At 40.9% G+C, this 20,850-nt stretch overlaps 2 protein-coding genes across 5 annotated transcripts in view; both read right to left on the minus strand.

The window, feature by feature from the left end:
* LOC115775675 (uncharacterized) overlaps positions 1-4,604 on the minus strand; it is a 30,321-nt gene extending 25,717 nt beyond the window's left edge. Inside the window, exons 1-3 of the mRNA XM_030723151.1 lie at positions 4,474-4,604; positions 258-602; positions 48-167 (exon numbers count right to left, since the gene is read on the minus strand). Coding sequence (XP_030579011.1) covers positions 48-167; positions 258-602; positions 4,474-4,510 — 502 coding nt within the window. The 5' untranslated portion in view covers positions 4,511-4,604. The remainder of the gene's footprint in view (positions 1-47; positions 168-257; positions 603-4,473) is intronic.
* Positions 4,605-4,897: 293 nt separating this feature from the next.
* Positions 4,898-19,518, minus strand: LOC115775672 (uncharacterized). Of its 4 annotated transcripts, XM_030723147.1 has the most exons (9): positions 19,378-19,490; positions 11,362-11,411; positions 9,900-10,970; positions 8,497-8,683; positions 8,259-8,373; positions 7,415-7,701; positions 6,910-7,127; positions 5,987-6,145; positions 4,898-5,489 (listed from the first exon to the last, which is right to left on the minus strand). In XM_030723147.1, exons 3-8 carry the CDS (start codon positions 9,987-9,989, stop codon positions 6,050-6,052), a joined length of 993 nt encoding a protein of 330 aa, XP_030579007.1. In that variant the 5' UTR covers positions 9,990-10,970; positions 11,362-11,411; positions 19,378-19,490; the 3' UTR covers positions 4,898-5,489; positions 5,987-6,049. The 4 variants fall into 4 exon arrangements, with proteins under 4 accessions (XP_030579007.1, XP_030579005.1, XP_030579008.1 ...); XM_030723145.1 differs by having other exon boundaries at positions 8,497-10,970; positions 19,378-19,518; XM_030723148.1 differs by lacking the exon at positions 9,900-10,970 and having other exon boundaries at positions 4,899-5,489; positions 19,378-19,485.
* Between the last annotated feature and the right edge of the window lie 1,332 nt (positions 19,519-20,850).

The raw sequence follows: 20,850 nt of genomic DNA on the forward strand, positions 1-20,850 counted from the left end.
CACACACACACACACACACACACACACACACACACACACACACTTACCTTCACCCCTCTTTTTCCTTTTATAGCTACGGTACTTGAGGACACCAAAGACAACAGCAATCAGGAGGATCAAAATAATTAGGACAGCTGAGAGAACTTTGGGCCAGACTGGAGGAAGTTCTGTGATCAATACAAACACAAACAGCCTGAACATCATCCAACAGATTTTGATGAATTCACTTCAGTCTGGCTTCTATCTAAAGCACTGACCTTTCACCTTTAGTTGCACTGCAGTCTGGCTCTGATCTTGTCCATATTTGCGGGTGGTGCAGGTGTAGGTTCCACTGTCAGAGACTGCAGGGTTCCTCAGAGTGAGGCTGAGCTCTCCAGTCTGCAGAGCGTCAGCTCTCATTGATGTTCGATCTTTGTAGCGCTCGTTTTGGTCATTGAGATCATCTCCGCTCTGCAGACGCATGTGGACTGTTGGGGTCTTGAACTCATCACGGTCCCAGACCACTGCTGTGGCACCACTGGAAACATTAACTGCTACCTTACAGGGCAGCAGGGCAAACTCCTCCCCCTCATACACCTCTACCCCTGAGGCATGCTGGGAAACTGAGGAGAGAAACATGACAGAGAAGAGAGCTGTGAAACAACACAAAGCACTAGCACATCTTGGATGCTTGAGCAAAATTCTAAATACACAATTATACATGATGTTATGTATTATACTGTCTACCACCTGCAGCTTTTTGATCATTGCTTTACTATAACAGTGCTGTTTACACAAGAGCATAGTAGGCTCTGTTTCCCCAACAGACCCTCATCATCACAGAGATCAATCCTGATAATGTAACTGATTTCACTTTATTCATCAGATTTAGTATTCACTCTGCCAAAGATAAAGAAGGAAGATTAGCTTCTGGTCCTCCTTGGTTGGACCAGTCTGTATTTTTAATATTATTTTTATGTCTTAGTGCACAGAATAATCTGAGCAGACTCTGAACAGCTTCTGCAAACTGGCACAGAAAGAAAACAGAAGGACTAATTCTGCAAACAGCAGGGGATTACTGAGGCTATCTCCCTTCTTCCAATATCCCACCTTGGTACTGAGAATGTAACACAGTTAAAAAAGGTTCATGGTAAACCCTGCTAAATGGGACAATTGCACCACCTACTGTCTCAAAGGTCACAGCACTGACTAGTGATAACAAAAGGTTATGGGTAATCCTCAGAGTAACGGACGATTCTGTAGAGGTTATGCATCTGTGAATGTTGTAGACAAAACTTATATTACTTGAGCTAGTTATTATTGGTTAAATATTATCTGTTGCAGATTATATCTTTTAATGTTTTTGATACCCAAGTAATTATAGTGGGTGATTTTAACATCCATGTAGATGCTGAGAATGACAGCCTCAACACTGCATTTAATCTATTGTTAGATTCAACTGGCTTCTCTCAAAATGTAAAGGAGCCCACCCACCACTTTAATCATACTCTGGATCTTGTCCTGACATATGGCATAGAAACTGAAGACTTAACAGTATTCCCTGAAAGCCCCCTCCTGTCTGATCATTTCTTAGTAACATTTACATTTACTTTAATGGATTACACAGCAGTGGGGAATAAGTTTTATTACAGTAGAAGTCTTTCTGAAAGTGCTGTAACTAAGTTTAAGGATCTAATTCCTTCATTATGATGCTCTTCAGTGCCAACAGAGTACAGAGCAGCTACCTAAACTCTGCTCCCAGTGAGGTCAATTATCTCCTCAATAGTTTTAAAGACATTAAGAGAAAAAAATTTAGACATTTAGCTGTTAGAGAAAAAATTATTCATAATCATCTCAAAGATTTATCTTCATGTTCGGCTGCTTTCAGCACTGCTGGTATTTGTTTAGACTCTTTGGCTCCAGTTGATCTTTCAGAGTTAACTTCAATAGTTACTTCCTCCAAACCAGCAACATGTTTGTTAGATCCCATTCCTACTAGACTGTTCAAAGAAGTCTTTACAATTATTGATGCTTCAATCTTAAAAATGATCAATCAGTCTTTATTAGTTGGCTGTGTACCACAGACCTTCAAGGTGGCTGTAATTAAACCTCTGCTTAAAAAGCCATCACTGACCCAGCTGTCTTAGCTAATTATAGGCCAATCTCCAACCTTCCTTTTCTCTCAAAGACTCTTGAAAGAGTAGTTGTAAAACAGCTAACTGATCATCTGCAGAGGAACGGTTTATTTGAAGAGTTTCAGTCAGGTTTCAGAATTCATCACAGTACAGAAACAGCATTAGTGAAGGTTACAAATGATCTTCTTACAGCCTCTGACAGTGGACTCATCTCTGTTCTTGTCCTGTTGGACCTCAGTGCAGCTTTGATACTGTTGACCATAACATTTTATTACAGAGATTAGAGCTTGCTATAGGTATTAAAGGTACTGCACTGCAGTGGTTTGAATCATATTTATCTAAGAGACTCCAATTTGTTCATGTAAATGGGGAGACTTCTTCACACACTAAGGTTAATTTCCTGCTTCTAAATGCAGATAAAACTGAAATTCTTGTTCTCGGCCCCACAAATCTTAGAAACACGGTGTCTAACCAGATACTTACTCTGGATGGCATTACTTTGGCCTCCAGTAACACTGTGAGAAATCTTGGAGTCATTTTTGGCCAGGATTTGTCCTTCAATGCACATATTAAACAAATATGTAGGACCGCTTTTTTGCATTTGCGCAATATTTCTAAAATTAGAAACATCCTTTCTCAGAGTGATGCTGAAAAGCTAATTCATGCATTTATTACTTCTAGGCTGGACTATTCTAATTCATTATTATCAGGCTGTCCTAAAAGCTCCCTGAAAAGTCTTCAGCTGATCCAAAATGCTGCAGCTAGAGTACTGACAGGGACTAGAAAGAGAGCATATTTCTCCCATATTGGCTTCTCTTCATTGGCTCCCTGTTAAATCTAGAATAGAATTTAAAATCCTTCTCCTCACATACAAGGTCTTAAATGAGTTTTGAATCCAGATTTGGGAGACAGACACCCTCTCTATTTTTAAGATTAGGCTTAAAACTTTCCTTTATGATCAAGCTTATAGTTTAGGGCTGGATCAGGTGACCCTGAACCATCCCTTAGTTATGCTGCTATAGGCCTAGGCTGCTGGGGGGTTCCCATAATGCACTGTTTCTTTTCATTCACCTTATTTACTTTGTTTTGATTTGTCAGATGTGTGTTTGCTTGCAAAAGTCAGAAAAATCAAACTTGATCCTGAAAAAACAAATGCCCAAATTCGTCCTGCGACGCGTCCGGTGTGTAACGGCGTTTTGACAGGTAGAGAAACCAGTGAAAACTGTGAGTTTAATTTTAGCAGTAACGTATAACATGACCGAGACAAGCATCGTGACATGTGTCAAGAGTGAATCACAGACAGATCTAATGAAGAGAATCCACCCATTTTTTTTTTAAATAAAATGTCATCCAGACTCATAATAAATAAAACAGAAATAATGTAAGTAATTTATTTTTTCAGTGCAGCCCAGTGCCAAATGACCTATGGGTGGTACCTGGAGGTATCTGATTCAAATTACATGACAAATGGTTTTCTTTACTGGAGGGGAAAGGGAGATTTTAAAAAAGTAACTTAAAGGGTCAAATTGTATTATACTTTGACATCAGTTCGCAGGCTGGAAGCAGGGGTAGAGGAGTGGGACGGGGGCCGGAAGTGGCCCGCGGGCCGGGAGTTTGAGACCCCTGCTATAGATGGTTCAATATGTGAATGTTATTAGGAAATTCATTGTTCTAAATATTTGTGAAAAACTACAAACTAGTTTGACCTGGTTAGTGCAGCCTTGTGTGGTTACTGGACAAGTCAGTCCCATTATGATCCCTACATACAATCAATAAGTAGGAATAAGTAGGTACAATTGTTGAGGAGACTGTTTGCTATGATTTGGCACTATATAAAAAAACTGAATTGAATTGAATTGTGAATGCATTTAAAAATCCACTCAAACTTTTAATAGATGCCACCATCTTCTTGTTCCCCAATTTTGAAATTATGTCCCATCCAATTCTACAATAAATGCAATAGCATAAATTGCGGTGCCATCCTGGAGGAGTTGGACTGCCTGCAGCCTCTGTAGGGTCCAGGTATGACCTCACGTTACCAGCAGTGACTCTGATCCTAGCTAAATGTGAAACCACGGAAAAACAGTCAGAAATGAGGAAGAGGGGAAAACCATTCCTGTTTACGGTTGTCACATTAGCCGTTCTTCCATACAGAACGACTCAGCGTGGGTCGACTTTTAAGTGAATGTACTGCTGCTTCTTTCTTTATCTATAGACGCGGTGGTTTTAAATGCATTAACTGCTGTAATTTGCCCCGTCCAAAGTCGGAGTCCTTGCGTGGCTCCTGCTGAAGGGTGCAGGGTGCGGTCAGAGAGTGCGGTCAGAGAGTGCTCATTAAGACTTGATTCAAAGTTCTTACCGTGTGCGAGCAGCAGGAAGGGCAGCCAGCTCTTCATCCTCCTCTGAAACGAGTCCCATTTAAAAATAGCGCACACTGAAACTCCCCCGCAGCGCACTCATTCACTCACAAACACACACTTAACTTTTCAGCTTCGGACGAGAAACAGGAAAGCTTTACTTTCGATTTCAAGTGTTTGATCTGAACCTTCCCAGATAGCAAAATGACTCCGCCCCCGATGTGCCACTGACTCCGTAACGGACCCGCAAAACCGGTCCGTATCGGAGTCCACTTGCACAGCGGGACGGATCAGTAACGGATCAGGATCACGGTTGAGGAACAGATCAGGACCGGATACAAATCGGACCCGTCCACGTTTCAGGTTATCCAAAACGGATCCTTTACGGAGCCGTCTGTGGAAAAACTGATCCGACACGGATCCGTTCATATAACAGCTTATTTTGGCCAGAATATTTTCAGGATCCCTTATTAAAAATTGCTGTAGCCATGCTAGCTACAGTTAAAGCTAAAATATCTATTTGGACATGAAGACTGATTTTAGGGAAAATGAAAAATCTTTAACAATTACGGCATCCTTATCTAAAGCCTAATTTTCCATTTGAATAACAAGATGAGCATATGAGTATTACAAAAATAATGGGATCATAAATGTATCAAGAATACTGTTTATTTACTATAAATCCTTTAACACTTCTTTATTCTTTAACAAAATGCAGTAAAGGAAAAAGTAAAATGGCAAAGAAAGGAAATACTATCACAAATTAATTAAGCAGGTGATGCATTGATCCATTACTGTACTTCATTAAAACATTAACAGACAAATAACTGAAAGATAACCATTTCTGGAACAATAACAGTAACAATAACAAACTGAAGTCCTCAGCATTGATTCGGGATGGTAACAGGAGGACGCCGCCTTCTTCCTCTGTCTGCTGCCAGATTGAACCATCGTATGGCATGTTTCCGAATCTCCTCTTCTGTGGCAGCACGGGACACGTGGGTCTTTCTTACTGCATCTATACACACAAGGTATATGTTATATGAAAGCTTTGAAATCTTTCCAGCAGCTTGTTGAATCTATACCATGAAGAATTAAGGCAGTTCAGAAGGCAAAAGGGGGCTCAACCTAGTGCTGGCATCATGTACCTAATAAAGTGGCCAGCAAGTGTAGCATGTTGATTGTAAGCTTTGGACATAGTGGGGAAAAAATTCCAAAAATTTACAACTCATCTTTAATATTTAACAGCATCAGTTATTGCCAATCAATGCAGTCATGTCCGGGTATCCAACTATGTACCACAGAGGAACATCACAGATCTCAAAGGGGAGTTTTTCATTTGAAAGAGTGCTGTGATCAGTGAGTGGAATAAAGGTACACCTGAAAACTGTCCTCCAAAGCCCATAACTGGCATTATCAATGAAATGATACAATACGACTCTCAGAGTTAAAAGATTTGTGCTTCATTAAACCATGACAATCAAATCATTTGCAAAATCTATTACAATTACTTACCCAAGAGTACTGTTTTTGATGCCATCTGGGAGAAACCTCCCTTTCCATTGGCCCCTGTCCAATTTATCTTCTGTCCAATGTCACTGTGGAACATGCAGGAAAGAATGTTCCATGTGATACTTCTTGCATCAGCCCCCCGATGGCTGCCAGTGAAGAAATCTAAAAATGGAGAGGAAATAATGGGAAAAGTTTAAACACATTTCACAAAAAATAAGTTGCAGGCAATTAAACACAACAACAAAAGACAGCTTCATTTGTATTTGAGTTATCAAAAAGGTCCCGTGTGCCAGCTCAAATGTGGGTATATAGAAAAATTAAAAAATAATCATTTTACATTTTTCCTGAAAGGGCTATTCATTTTGCAATTCTTACTACTTATCCCTGGTCAAAATGGTAATATGAAAGTACAGAGTCTGCATAAAAGCACTTTGTGCTGCTGGATGGTCTTCCTCACTTTTATGACAGGTGCTTTAATTAATTTTACCAGTGCACATAAAACAGTTTAATACTTTTATTAAACATAACTGATTGTTGTCAGTGTGATTAAATATAAATTCACTTCAGCTGCACAGCCAACACACATAAATGCAAACATACTTTGTAAATTTATTTACACGTGTTTCTCACATTTCATTTTAAAAAGTTAGGAATGCCATTTGAGTTAAGTGGAACATTTCCTTATTCACAAAGAAGCATTTCCAGTCTTTCAGTGAGAGATACAGATTATCAATTGAACACGGGTATTGGCAAATAACCACATCTTATCCGGACTGTAAAAACCTGGATCTGGCTGTTCGTAATATTTAACATTCAGCTTTTCATTATAAACAGCATCATTCGTATTATACAAACCATGACAGTGACAAAAGTGGGATTTCTTTGTGTTGAATGTCAAGTAGAATGGTAATCAGATGAAAACTCACCACACTCTGCTTCAGGTGAGAGTTAGCAGGATCTTTGAGCCATTTCTCAAAATTCTCCACTTCCTCCATTGATTGTAGTGGAAACTGTACAGGGTCAGGTATTTCTCTTTCTTGGACAGTTGAGTTCAGCTTGTTGGTCAGATAGTTTACTTTGGTGGTTAATTGGTCTTGTTGGTGTTTAATGTACTCCAGTAAGCTCAATATTTGAACTTCTGCAGCTGTTGGAAGAAGAAATGAGACAAATTTGCTGTAATCTTTTCCAATAACTGGATTACATGGCAAATGGCTATAGTGTAGTATTCATATTTACAAAGAATACAATATACCGATTATTCAAGCTTTACTGTATACACTTTTGGAAAAATCAGTGTACATTCAGGAAGAAATGCATTGTTGCATTCGATGAGTTTATTTTCACTTGGATGTTACACTGAGAATAACTGAATTTGTGATGTAATTATCAGTCATTGAAAGGTGAATACTAGCTGTTTAAGAGATTGCTTACCAGAGCAGGTAATTGTGTCTGAGCCATACCGTCCCCCTTTCCAAGTAGGCCTGTAGACATGGCTTGAAGAAGGAGTTGGCTCATCTCTTGGTCTATTTTCCATCTGGGCAAGCAGTGGTGGTGATGGAGTTTTTGCAGAAGAAGCAATTGTGTGGATGCTAGCTCCAGTGAAAGGTGGTGGTTGGATAACTGGAGCAGGTGGTTGTAGTGAGCTTCTTACTGCAGCTCTGGCTTTCCTTTTCAGGTAAACTTCTTCTGTGTCACTGTCAGAGTCCCCAAAGGAATGACTGTCAAGCAGAATAGAAAAATAAAAATACTTAATACTTCATTTGTCATTATTAAAACATGTATTTTTTTACTTTACTCAAACTGTACACTACTCTAATTGCTTTCGAATTCTGTGATTTGAATACCATCCATTCTCTTCTGCTTATCCTGTTCAGGGTCATGGGGGGGGCTGGAGCCTATCCCAGCTGTCATAGGGTGACCTGTCACAGGGTACACCCTGTACAGGTCACCAGCCTGTCATAGGGCCAACACAGAGAGACAGACAGCCATTCACACCTATGGGCAATTTAGAGTGACTAATGAACCTAACCCCAGTAAGTGCATGCCTTTGGACTGTGGGAGGAAACCCACACAGACACGGGGAGAACATGCAAACTCCACACAGAGAGAGGGAGAGAGAGAGAGAGAGAGAGGCCCGGGCCAAGGGGAAATCAAACCCAGGCCTTCTAGATGTTATTTTGTTATGTTAGTGCTAACCACCACACTACTGTGCTGCCTGTGTTTTGAATAATGATGACCAAAAAAAGCAAGGAAGGCATATAATGTATATACTAACATTGCCTTTGGCTTCCTTTTTGGTCGTATTTCCTCCTCTTCCTCTTCTGACTGAAGGTCTGATGTGCTGCATGTAAGCGATTTCTTCAGAAGCTGTCGTGCCTCAAAGTACTGATCTACAAATTACAAACTTGAGTTTACAACAGATAACACAGTTGTCTTTAAACACATAAAATATAATAGCAAATATATTTCAGTATTTAATTAAAATAGGCAGAGGTGTATTAGAAATTGCATACCACATGATTTGATAATTCTGATATCGTATGTCTTCCAGTCTGGTCCTGGTTCCTCTACATTTTTTACTGCCTTATCCACTCTTTCATCATTTCTATAGTTGGGCCAGTAGGTAGCACCATCACAGCACCAGTTTTCTGGTACTACTGCTACTGCTTTGTTGCTCTGGAACTCGACCAAATGGAACATCTTGAAGTGGAAAAAGAAATCAAACAACAACAAATAACAAAAAAAAGAGCTGCAACCAGCAACACTACCACAATTGCTTTGCTTAGAAAATAATATAACAAAATGGTATCATCCTCGACATTTTAAATGCCTGTTAGAAAAAAAACAGCCTTAATAGCTATTAAGTTATACTGCCAGCAAGGACAATAGACAGGTACAGAGAAAAATCTGATGTGTCCCTAAAAGGCATGGAACATTGGTATGGCCACAAAACCATCTCTATGAGGCAAAACAGTACATTTTACAACAAGCTCTGACACTTTAACACACTTGAATGAATCTGATGTTTGTGAAATTTTATAAATATTCAGATAGTCAGAGTTAAATGGATAATCAAAGAACAAAGATTTATCTGAGAATTCCTTGTATACCACATAGACTCCATCACTGCACTCTACAATGTTATGTATACAACAAATATCATTTCCAATAACAAAAACATTATCCCCAGTTGAAACTTTAACAGTCCACTTATCACAGGTCATTTCACCATACTGTGCTTTCACTGACAGTCCACCTATAATTGGTCCAACATAATGTGGCTTTTTAAAAGAGGTACAACTTAAAGGAGCTTCCATAATTCTAATTTCAGACAATCGACGGATTATTTGGGCAAGGGGGAACTCTGGTTTCCTGATGAGCTTTTTAAGCTTATGCAGATAATTTTCATAAGGAAATGCTGAAAATGAGTCCAGACAACCATGTAGTTGCACATCACCTGCTAGATGGACCAAACCATGTACATTATAAACAATTTGATCTTTTCCATATATTTCACCAAAGTGACTAACAAAACATTTCAGCAAAGTACGGGCATACTGTGTGTGGCAGGACAGTCTAGGACTAACTAAAATAGCAACACCAGAGAAGAGTAGCATGAAATTATAGTACATATTTTGATCCAGAAATGTGCCTAGCATTACAGGTCCTGTGTACAGGAGAAACTGTCTAAATTCTGTGGCCTTCCAACGATCCAATTCCCTCAGAGATCTGGGCTTCCGTGCAAACTCTACAGGAATAAAGGAACGCATTTCTAACAGTTTTGCTGACATTCTTTCCACTATGCTCGCAGGCAATCGAAAATTCAGAGGACCCCTGAGCCAGATGTGTAGCATTCTTCTAACAACTCCTAAACAAACTAAATGCATGTAATCTAGAGGGAACTGTGAAACCATACCCACACTACTGCCAATAAATGGATGTGGTCCTTCATGATGATGACTCTCATCGGCCATGTTTGTGAATGATTCATCTGTCCGTAGGGCATAGTCTGCACATGGGTATGTCATGCGTCTGTTAATATAGTTTCCAGGCTGCACACATTTGTCACATCCATGGTAGGCATTGTGGTTCTTTGTGTTTTTAATAAAGGACCTGGCTGGTGTGTCACAGATGACTGTATGCAGCTTGAGATTTAACTGTTTACCTTCTAAATCAAAACCATTTTCAAGCTGTTGTAACTCTGTAACAAAGTCTTCAAGGAAGTCTTTTGCTGAACTTGGTTTCTTTGGTCCACAGAACAAACCTATAACTACAGGTTCCTTCATGGGAACACTTAATAGTAGACCAAGGATGGACCACAACTGCAGACAAGAACTCTTGAACAAAGGAAGTCCATCTATGTTGATTTGTAACTTCAAAGTGAAACTGTCTGCTAACGTGTGTTTGAACTTTAACAATGTATTTCTAAGAGAAGCCAGAATGCCAAAATAGTGGTACTGTCCTCCAGCCCTTTCAAGAATTGAGTATTCTGTCTCAGTTCTGAGGAGTGTCCTAGCATCCTTTGGAATATCAGAATGGTAAATGCGAAGTATGGCCAATAATGCTGTCAAAGCGACCAAGGAAATACGAAATTGTATGGCCCAGTGGGATAAACTGTCAGAGAGTGAAACCGAGTCTTGGAGTTCATCATCAAAATGATCAGACTCAGATGTCTGAGTCTGAACATCACAAGCAGCATCCTCAAAATCCTCAGACAGGCCTAGATCTATCTCCATGCCATCTTGCTCACTAAAACCAGCACCGGTTTCAGTGTCTAGACAGTGTGGATTATCAGTTCCAGTGTGACTTTCATGAAAATGCTCTTCACTGATGTGTCCATGGTCAAGGTTCCTCTCTGTTGTCATCTGAAAGTCAATTAAATTTGTGGCGTCATCCCGCATTTGTTTAAGTCGGTTTTCTACGTCTACACGGGCCCTCCTTCTTAAGGTGGAGTTGGAGACAGGTAGAGTCTTTCTATTCATTTTATCTAAAAATAAAAATTTTAGAAACACATTTTTGTTATTATTCTGAGACCAGACAGGATTTTAAAGCAGGCAAACAAGCCTCAACCTAGACCACAGGACAAAACATTGAAATGACAGAACTTACACATTATAACAGAGAAGAAGCTGTTATAGCCACTTATACTGGCAATAACAGCTATTTTTTTTAAATGAAGAATATATTATAACAGTCAAAGCTTAACGTCCATTACAGTTGCTTTTTAAGTACAGATGTGCGTGTGCAAGATTTCTGATAGCATATTACAAGCTCAGGTTTCCCTCCCCTTGTAACACACACATAATATTTCTGGCAGAAATTATTTGCAGTTTTAGAAAAAGTGTCTAAATGAACTCTAAGATTGAATTTTGGCTTACTTCAGTGAGGTAGCAGACAAGGTGGAGGGGGGAAGGCAGGCTGAATTGATCTGTAACAGAAGACATAAATAAAATTAATGATTATAATGATGAAACTACAGAAAATCTTTCTTTTTGTGGCATGTTGGATATTAAACTTTGGTAATTTAAAGTTTTTTAATTGTATCAATAGGGACTTTCAGTAAGTCAGAGTCCAAATATGCATTGTGGAAAAGTTTAAGGTCAAGCAAAGACAATAAATAGGGTTCATACACTTTCAACGCACAGGAGTTGTTGAATTTACTCGCGAGAAGTGAATACCTACGCTTGGGGAATTTGCAAGGATTGTTTTCTTCTGACTTAATTATAATTCCATACTGGTCTTATCCATTACTGGAATTTGCGGTTTTCTAGCCAACCAGCCAACAATAATTAAAGCCCCACTCTGGCCGGTTAAAAAAATGTGACCTCCTAAAGGTCCGCTCACTCTCTCACAGACTGTCTTCTGGGGAGATGCTCATATGCAGACGTGCAGGTTCGTTTCCATCTCATAAGGTAACTATTCAGATATTTTTTAAGGCAGTTACAGTTTTAAGCAGTTTCAAGCACTGTGCCCAAAAATCAAGCACTTTTCAATCCTTGAAAGGACAATTTTAAAATGGAAGCATTTTCAAGGATAAGAAAAAAAGAATTAAATTTGAATCAAAAAGTCTTAGCAGAGACATAACTAAATCCATTTCTAAAGCTTATTAAATACTTTACAGCAACACCTGAAATCGTGAGACCCACTTTAACCTGATGGATGCTCTCAGATTAAATTTGGAGAATAGGCTGTGTTAGCTTAACTTTACCTGCAGTCAGTCCTGGAGAGGCTCAATAAAATCCTTCATGCGCTCAGTCTGCTGTAACATCAGCTACCTGGACAGTTAACCAAATCACATCGCCTTCCCCACCGAAATAAATCCCGAAGGAGCTTCTTTTTAGGGCCCGAGCACGAACTGTGCGAAGGCCCTATTGTAATTGCTTCGTTTATTATTATTAGGGCCCGAGCACGAACTGTGCGAAGGCCCTATTGTAATTGCTTCGTTTATTATTATTTTTTTTTTTTTTTTTTTTTTTTTTTTATTATTATTATTATTATTATTATTCAGGCAAATGAATTGGCTTTTTGGGGGCTTTATCATATTCAAAAACTCATGAAACTTTGCACATGCGTCACACCTGGTGAAAATTTAAGTATTTTAATGGGCTCGGGCAAGGGCGCGCCCAAATGGCTCGCTAGCGCCCCCTAAACTGGAGCCCCACCGCTGTGTTTCACGTACATGAATGAAACTTCATACACATGTATATCATGTCCAGGCGCACAAAAAATCCTCTTGGAGCCATGCCCTAAACCCAACAGGAAGTCCGCCATTTTGAATTAATTATGCAAATTTGGCCATTTGCAGCCCTCACACTTTTTCTAATAACTCAGAGGTTTTAGACGTTATCATCTTCATATTTGGTTTGTCTAACCTACACCCCCAGGGGAATCTAAATCTCGAAAATGGTGAGTTTTTGCCAAGGGGGAGGGGTCCTTATGCCCCTTTGAACTTTGATCATTCGCCATGAAATTTGGATTGCCTCTCATTCATACCTACATGATCCAATGTGCATCAAACTTCTCCAGTAGGATGAGGGTGCCCCCCTGAACACATACATATGACAATATTTAATATCAGTCGCAGCGCCACCTAGTGCGAACAGGAAATGTCATATTTTACACTTGGAGGTCCAGCTCCAAGGTGGTTTAGCAGAACCATCTCAAATTTCACCTGGAAAGCCTTAAGAAGTTGGACTTACTGTGTTTTCAAAACTGTGAGTTTTTGACAAAAGGGCGTGACCCTTATGGGACGGCAAAGTTTGATGATTCGCCATGAACACAAAAATGGCTGTAACTCAAAGCCAACTTGCCCAATCTGGCTCAAACTTCAGTGGTGTGATAAGCATGCTGCCCTGAACACACTCATATGCATAAAGTCCATAAACGTTAGAGCGCCGCCTAGTGGCAGCTCGGAATATCTTAAAATAGCATGTTTTTTGAGTAGCCCCGGAGCTACGTTTTATCTACATGTATGAAAATGTACAGGCTCATGTAGCATACTAAGACGTACAAAAAAGTCTCTTGGACCCATACCCCAAACCCTACAGGAAGTCGGCCATCTTCAATTGAAGGTGTCAATTTTTGCGATTTCCACGCCTGCTATTTGAACGAACTCGTCCTAGGGCATTTCACCCACTGACACCAAATTGGCTCCAGATCATCTACACAAGTAGCCCATCAAATATTGTGGAAATCTTTACAAAATATTAAACGGCCTTGTCACACCAGGCCATTAAATTTGGCCTTTGTTTTTCTCCCTCACCACCAAAATTGTTTGTGCACTTGTTCGCACATGCTTTGTCTGATCAGGCTGAAAATTTAATCACTCATGTACACACCCAGGCTGAATCCATAACTACAGATTCAAGACTGTAGGCGCAATAGCGCCCCCTACAGAAGCAAATGAAAATTTGTATGACCGTCCACAGAATTAGTTTTGCTCTGAAATACATGAAATATCTTTCACCATTCCTTACAAAATCCTCATCTATTTGATAAGCCTCCTGCCCTGAACACATTGATATGCATAAAGTCCATAAACGTTAGAGCGCCCCCTACTGGCAGCTTTAAATATCATAATATACCATGTTTTTTAGCTAGCCCCTGAGTTACATTTTATCTACAGCTCTGAAATTTTGCACACTCATGTAACATCCTAAGACATACAAAAAAGTCTCTTGGAGCCATACTCCAAACCCTACAGGAAGTCCAGCATCTTCAATTGAAAGTGTCAATTTTTGCCATTTTCAGGCCTGCTATTTGAATGAACTCCTCCTAGGGCATTTCACCCAGTGAGACCAAATTGGCTCCACATCATCTAGACAAACAGCCCATCAAAAAAGTCAATCAGACCCATGCCCTATTTTGCATGCTGGAGCCGTGACCACACCCCCAAATATTCCATTGCGTCTATGCCGAGAGCAAAAGATACCTTTTCCTATAAAAGAATTCAACTTTCTAGAGACCCATCACGATCACAAAACCTCCGAGTGCGGCACGGGTCGACGAGCGCCACGGGTCGACGCGCAGGGAGTGCGAGGGCCCGATATCACCGCTTGCGGTTTTAATTAGGGCCCGAGCACGAACTGTGCGAAGGCCCTATTGTAATTGCTTCGTTTATTATTATTATTTTTTTTTTTTTTTTTTTTTTTTATTATTCAGGCAAATGAATTGGCTTTTTGGGGGCTTTATCATATTCAAAAACTCATGAAACTTTGCACATGCGTCACACCTGGTGAAAATTTAAGTATTTTAATGGGCTCGGGCAAGGGCGCGCCCAAATGGCTCGCTAGCGCCCCCTAAACTGGAGCCCCACCGCTGTGTTTCACGTACATGAATGAAACTTCATACACATGTATATCATGTCCAGGCGCACAAAAAATCCTCTTGGAGCCATGCCCTAAACCCAACAGGAAGTCCGCCATTTTGAATTAATTATGCAAATTTGGCGATTTGCAGCCCTCACACTTTTTCTAATAACTCACAGGTTTTAGACGTTATCATCTTCATATTTGGTTTGTCTAACCTACACCCCCAGGGGAATCTAAATCTCGAAAATGGTGAGTTTTTGCCAAGGGGGAGGGGTCCTTATGCCCCTTTGAACTTTGATCATTCGCCATGAAATTTGGATTGCCTCTCATTCATACCTACATGATCCAATGTGCATCAAACTTCTCCAGTAGGATGAGGGTGCCCCCCTGAACACATACATATGACAATATTTAATATCAGTCGCAGCGCCACCTAGTGGGAACAGGAAATGTCATATTTTACACTTGGAGGTCCAGCTCCAAGGTGGTTTAGCAGAACCATCTCAAATTTCACCTGGAAAGCCTTAAGAAGTTGGACTTACTGTGTTTTCAAAACTGTGAGTTTTTGGCAAAAGGGCGTGACCCTTATGGGACGGCAAAGTTCGATGATTCGCCATGAACACAAAAATGGCTGTAACTCAAAGCCAACTTGCCCAATCTGGCTCAAACTTCAGTGGTGTGATAAGCATGCTGCCCTGAACACACTCATATGCATAAAGTCCATAAACGTTAGAGCGCCGCCTAGTGGCAGCTCGGAATATCTTAAAATAGCAAGTTTTTTGAGTAGCCCCGGAGCTACGTTTTCTCTACATGTATGAAAATGTACATGCTCGTGTAACATACTAAGACGTACAAAAAAGTCTCTTGGACCCATACCCCAAACCCTACAGGAAGTCGGCCATCTTCAATTGAAGGTGTCAATTTTTGCGATTTCCACGCCTGCTATTTGAACGAACTTGTCCTAGGGCATTTCACCCAGTGACACCAAATTGGCTCCAGATCATCTACACAAGTAGCCCATCAAAAGTTATTCAGGGTTTTGTAGAATATTGAACGGTGTTGCCATGGCAACCCTCTGAATTTGGACTTTTTTCAATTTCAAATTCACAGAGATTCTAAACATCAGCCCCTGGGCTGTGCTTTCTCTATGTACCTGAAAATGTGCCTGCTGATGTAAAATGCTAACATCTACAAAAAAGTCTCTTGGACCGATAGCCGAAACACAACAGGAAGTCAGCCACGTTCACTTTAAAGTGTCATTTTTGCAGCATTTTTCGCCTTTTCCAGGCCTTTTTGCCTCAACTCCTCCTAGGGCATTTGACCCAGTGAGACCAAAATGGCTCCAGATCATCCACACAAGTAGCCCATCAAAAGATATTCATGATTTTGTAGAATATTGAACGGTGTTGCCGTAGCAACCCTCTGAATTTGGACTTTTTTTCCATTTCAGGCCCAGATAGGTTCTAAACATCAGCCCCAGGGCAGTGCTTGGTCTGTGTACCTGAAATCGTGCATGCTGAAGTAACATCCTAAGACGTACAAAAAAGTCTCTTGGACCGATAGCCGAAATCCAACAGGAAGCCTGACATGTTCTAATTAAGGTTTCATTTTTGCAGCATTTCTCACATTTTTCAGGCCTGCTATTTGAATCATCTTCTACTACAGCTTTTCATCCAGTCACACCAAAATGGCTCCAGATCATCTACACAAGTAGCCCATCAAAAGATATTCATGGTTTTGTAGAATATTGAACGCTGTTGCCGTAGCAACCCTCTAAATGTGGGATTTTACTCATATACCACAGTGCACCAAATTGTTACATCTCTGACATACATTGTCCGATCTGCCTCAAACTGCACAGGCTTAATGGGGGGGTAAGGGAGACTGGACACACCCCTCTATCAGCTTTGTTTCACACTCATAACGCCACCTAGTGGCAACAGGAAATCAGTAGGACACTGATACTCATCATCCTATGGTCATTACAGTTTCATTGATGGCTGCAGGCATTACATAGAGCATTGTGACATATTAATTAGTGGGCACTCACCGACGCCACCTAGTGGAAGCGGGAGACGATCGACGCGAAGTACGGCTAGCCTGCTGAGCCGTCAGCAGCCGGGTGAGCCAGCTACTCTCTCGTCTGCGAGAACCTCCGAGCGCGGTTCGGCTGGAGCGTGCCACGGGTCGACGCGCGGCTTGGCTGGAGCGCGCCAGGGGTCGACGCGCGCCGGGTGCGAGGGCCCGCTCATCGCCGCTTGCGGCTTTAATTATTATTATTATTATTTTTTTTTTTTTTTTTTTTTTTTTTTTATTATTCAGGCAAATGAATTGGCTTTTTGGGGGCTTTATCATATTCAAAAACTCATGAAACTTTGCACATGCGTCACACCTGGTGAAAATTTAAGTATTTTAATGGGCTCGGGCAAGGGCGCGCCCAAATGGCTCGCTAGCGCCCCCTAAACTGGAGCCCCACCGCTGTGTTTCACGTACATGAATGAAACTTCATACACATGTATATCATGTCCAGGCGCACAAAAAATCCTCTGGGAGCCATGCCCTAAACCCAACAGGAAGTCCGCCATTTTGAATTAATTATGCAAATTTGGCGATTTGCAGCCCTCACACTTTTTCTAATAACTCAGAGGTTTTAGACGTTATCATCTTCATATTTGGTTGGTCTAACCTACACCCCCAGGGGAATCTAAATCTTGAAAATGGTGAGTTTTTGCCAAGGGGGAGGGGTCCTTATGCCCCTTTGAACTTTGATCATTCGCCATGAAATTTTGATTGCCTCTCATTCATACCTACATGATCCAATGTGCATCAAACTTCTCCAGTAGGATGAGGGTGCCCCCCTGAACACATACATATGACAATATTTAATATCAGTCGCAGCGCCACCTAGTGGGAACAGGAAATGTCATATTTTACACTTGGAGGTCCAGCTCCAAGGTGGTTTAGCAGAACCATCTCAAATTTCACCTGGAAAGCCTTAAGAAGTTGGACTTACTGTGTTTTCAAAACTGTGACTTTTTGACAAAAGGGCGTGACCCTTATGGGACGGCAAAGTTCGATGATTCGCCATGAACACAAAAATGGCTGTAACTCAAAGCCAACTTGCCCAATCTGGCTCAAACTTCAGTGGTGTGATAAGCATGCTGCCCTGAACACATTCATATGCATAAAGTCCATAAACGTTAGAGCGCCGCCTAGTGGCAGCTCGGAATATCTTAAAATAGCATGTTTTTTGAGTAGCCCCGGAGCTACGTTTTATCTACATGTATGAAAATGTACAGGCTCATGTAACATACTAAGACGTACAAAAAAGTCTCTTGGACCCATACCCCAAACCCTACAGGAAGTCGGCCATCTTCAATTGAAGGTGTCAATTTTTGCGATTTCCACGCCTGCTATTTGAACGAACTCGTCCTAGGGCATTTCACCCACTGACACCAAATTGGCTCCAGATCATCTACACAAGTAGCCCATCAAATATTGTGGAAATCTTTACAAAATATTAAACGGCCTTGTCACACCAGGCCATTAAATTTGGCCTTTGTTTTTCTCCCTCACCACCAAAATTGTTTGTGCACTTGTTCGCACATGCTTTGTCTGATCAGGCTGAAAATTTAATCACTCATGTACACACCCAGGCTGAATCCATAACTACAGATTCAAGACTGTAGGCGCAATAGCGCCCCCTACAGAAGCAAATGAAAATTTGTATGACCGTCCACAGAATTAGTTTTGCTCTGAAATACATGAAATATCTTTCACCATTCCTTACAAAATCCTCATCAATTTGATAAGCCTCCTGCCCTGAACACATTGATATGCATAAAGTCCATAAACGTTAGAGCGCCCCCTACTGGCAGCTTTAAATATCATAATATACCATGTTTTTTAGCTAGCCCCTGAGTTACATTTTATCTACAGCTCTGAAATTTTGCACACTCATGTAACATCCTAAGACATACAAAAAAGTCTCTTGGAGCCATACTCCAAACCCTACAGGAAGTCCAGCATCTTCAATTGAAAGTGTCAATTTTTGCCATTTTCAGGCCTGCTATTTGAATGAACTCCTCCTAGGGCATTTCACCCAGTGAGACCAAATTGGCTCCACATCATCTAGACAAACAGCCCATCAAAAAAGTCAATCAGACCCATGCCCTATTTTGCATGCTGGAGCCGTGACCACCCCCCCAAATATTCCATTGCGTCTATGCCGAGAGCAAAAGATACCTTTTCCTATAAAAGAATTCAACTTTCTAGAGACCCATCACGATCACAAAACCTCCGAGTGCGGCACGGGTCGACGAGCGCCACAGGTCGACGCGCGCGGAGTGCGAGGGCCCGATATCACCGCTTGCGGTTTTAATTTTTTCTTTTAACCTCACAGCTTCCCGCTGTGTTAGCTAATAGGCCAGTAGCTAATGTGCTATAAGCTAACTCCGCTGCCACAATCTCACATTTCTGAATAAAAAATAAATAAAACCTTAATTATGTCCTACCAGGATAACTTTACTGTACAGGTAAAGCCATGAATGAAGAATATTTAACAGAACAGCTTACAGTTCTTACCTTAGAGAAGCTCTGCTCCTGCGCTCCTTATGACAGCAGTCGTTGACTTTTGAAAAAGAAAAAAAGAGGGGGGTGGGGAAAGGCGCGAGTTTGCTGAAGGGCTCCGCCGTGGAGCCGTGGCGGAGCCGCGTTTTGATAATCCGCTGTCAGTAGGTGGGGCGGGCCCAGTCCGGAGAGCAAGAAGTAAGTCACAGGGTGGGGCGGATCGGCTGACTTGAAGGCAGATCCGCCCCGAAGTGTTTTGCTATGCTTCAAAATCGATTCTCAAATCCAAGTATCAATACTTTCAATAACTCAGTCATATGAGACAGTGGCGGCTCCAGAAATATTTTTCTGCAGGTGCTAAGGGGGGGGGCTAAGCATTTTACTGAGGGTGCTATGGACAGTGCCCCCCATGGCGATCGCAATGCGTGGGGGGGGGGGGGGGGGGGGGGGGGCGTCATGCCCTAGAGTGTTGCAGGAGCCTCTCCCTCTACCGTGTGGGGGGTGTCTGTTCGCTCCCTCCCACCCTGTTGTTGCGACTTCCAAGAAAAACGCAATCAAAAGCCGGTGTTGTGCCAAAAAGTGATCGTCTGCCAGAAAGTGATTTTTGATGTTTCTATGTGCTTTTATGTGTAATGTGTTTGCTTATACTGGTGAATAGAGTGTAGTCAATAGGATTTATGAAGGGCTTAAAAATAAAATAAGAAATGACCTGTTATTCGAGTATGTTTATGACTCTGCATTATTGCACGTACATTATAATAAATCCAGTTCTCTTTGGTCACTTAAAATATCTTTATAGAGTGTAATGTCATATTTGCTCTGATTTCTGCTGCCCTCTTTTACAGATATCTCTTTAAAATCTGGCCAATCACAGTTTTTACCCTGATAAATAAAGAATATATAAAAGTCACTGCCAAAAACTGATTGCAGCTTCTACCTTGTGACAGAAATGTTGTTTCTTACTCAAAATGACTTGATATCATTCACGAGAGATATGTTTGACATATTTTTCACAGATTATAGGTCAGCAGGTCATTTACAACAGTTTAAATATGGGCAATCATTTTCTGGCAATCACTTTTTGGCAGACGATCAGTTTTTGGCACAACACCGGCTCCCGCACTGACCGGAAATGCAAACGTTTCTAAGACGCATTAAAAATAAAGTAACGAGCTTGTTTTGAAAATGTAAGAAGTAGCAAAGAAGTAGAAAGTACAGATACTTGTGTAAAAATGGAGGGAGTAAAAGTAAAAAGTTGTCAGAAAAATAAATACTCAAGTAAAGTACAGATACCTGAAAAATCTACTTAAGTACAGTAACCAAGTATTTGTACTTGGTTACTGTCCACCTCTGATTGTCAGTCAGCCTACATAAATGCATTTTTGACCAGTATTAAATGTTCTTGACCAATAAAACATATCAAACTTTGCACTTGTGTGCAAACATGCGGCTCAGTATAATACCTGTAATATGTAATAAACTAAACTC

Source organism: Archocentrus centrarchus, unplaced genomic scaffold, assembly GCF_007364275.1.
Source record: "Archocentrus centrarchus isolate MPI-CPG fArcCen1 unplaced genomic scaffold, fArcCen1 scaffold_24_ctg1, whole genome shotgun sequence".
Taxonomy (NCBI): domain Eukaryota; kingdom Metazoa; phylum Chordata; class Actinopteri; order Cichliformes; family Cichlidae; genus Archocentrus; species Archocentrus centrarchus.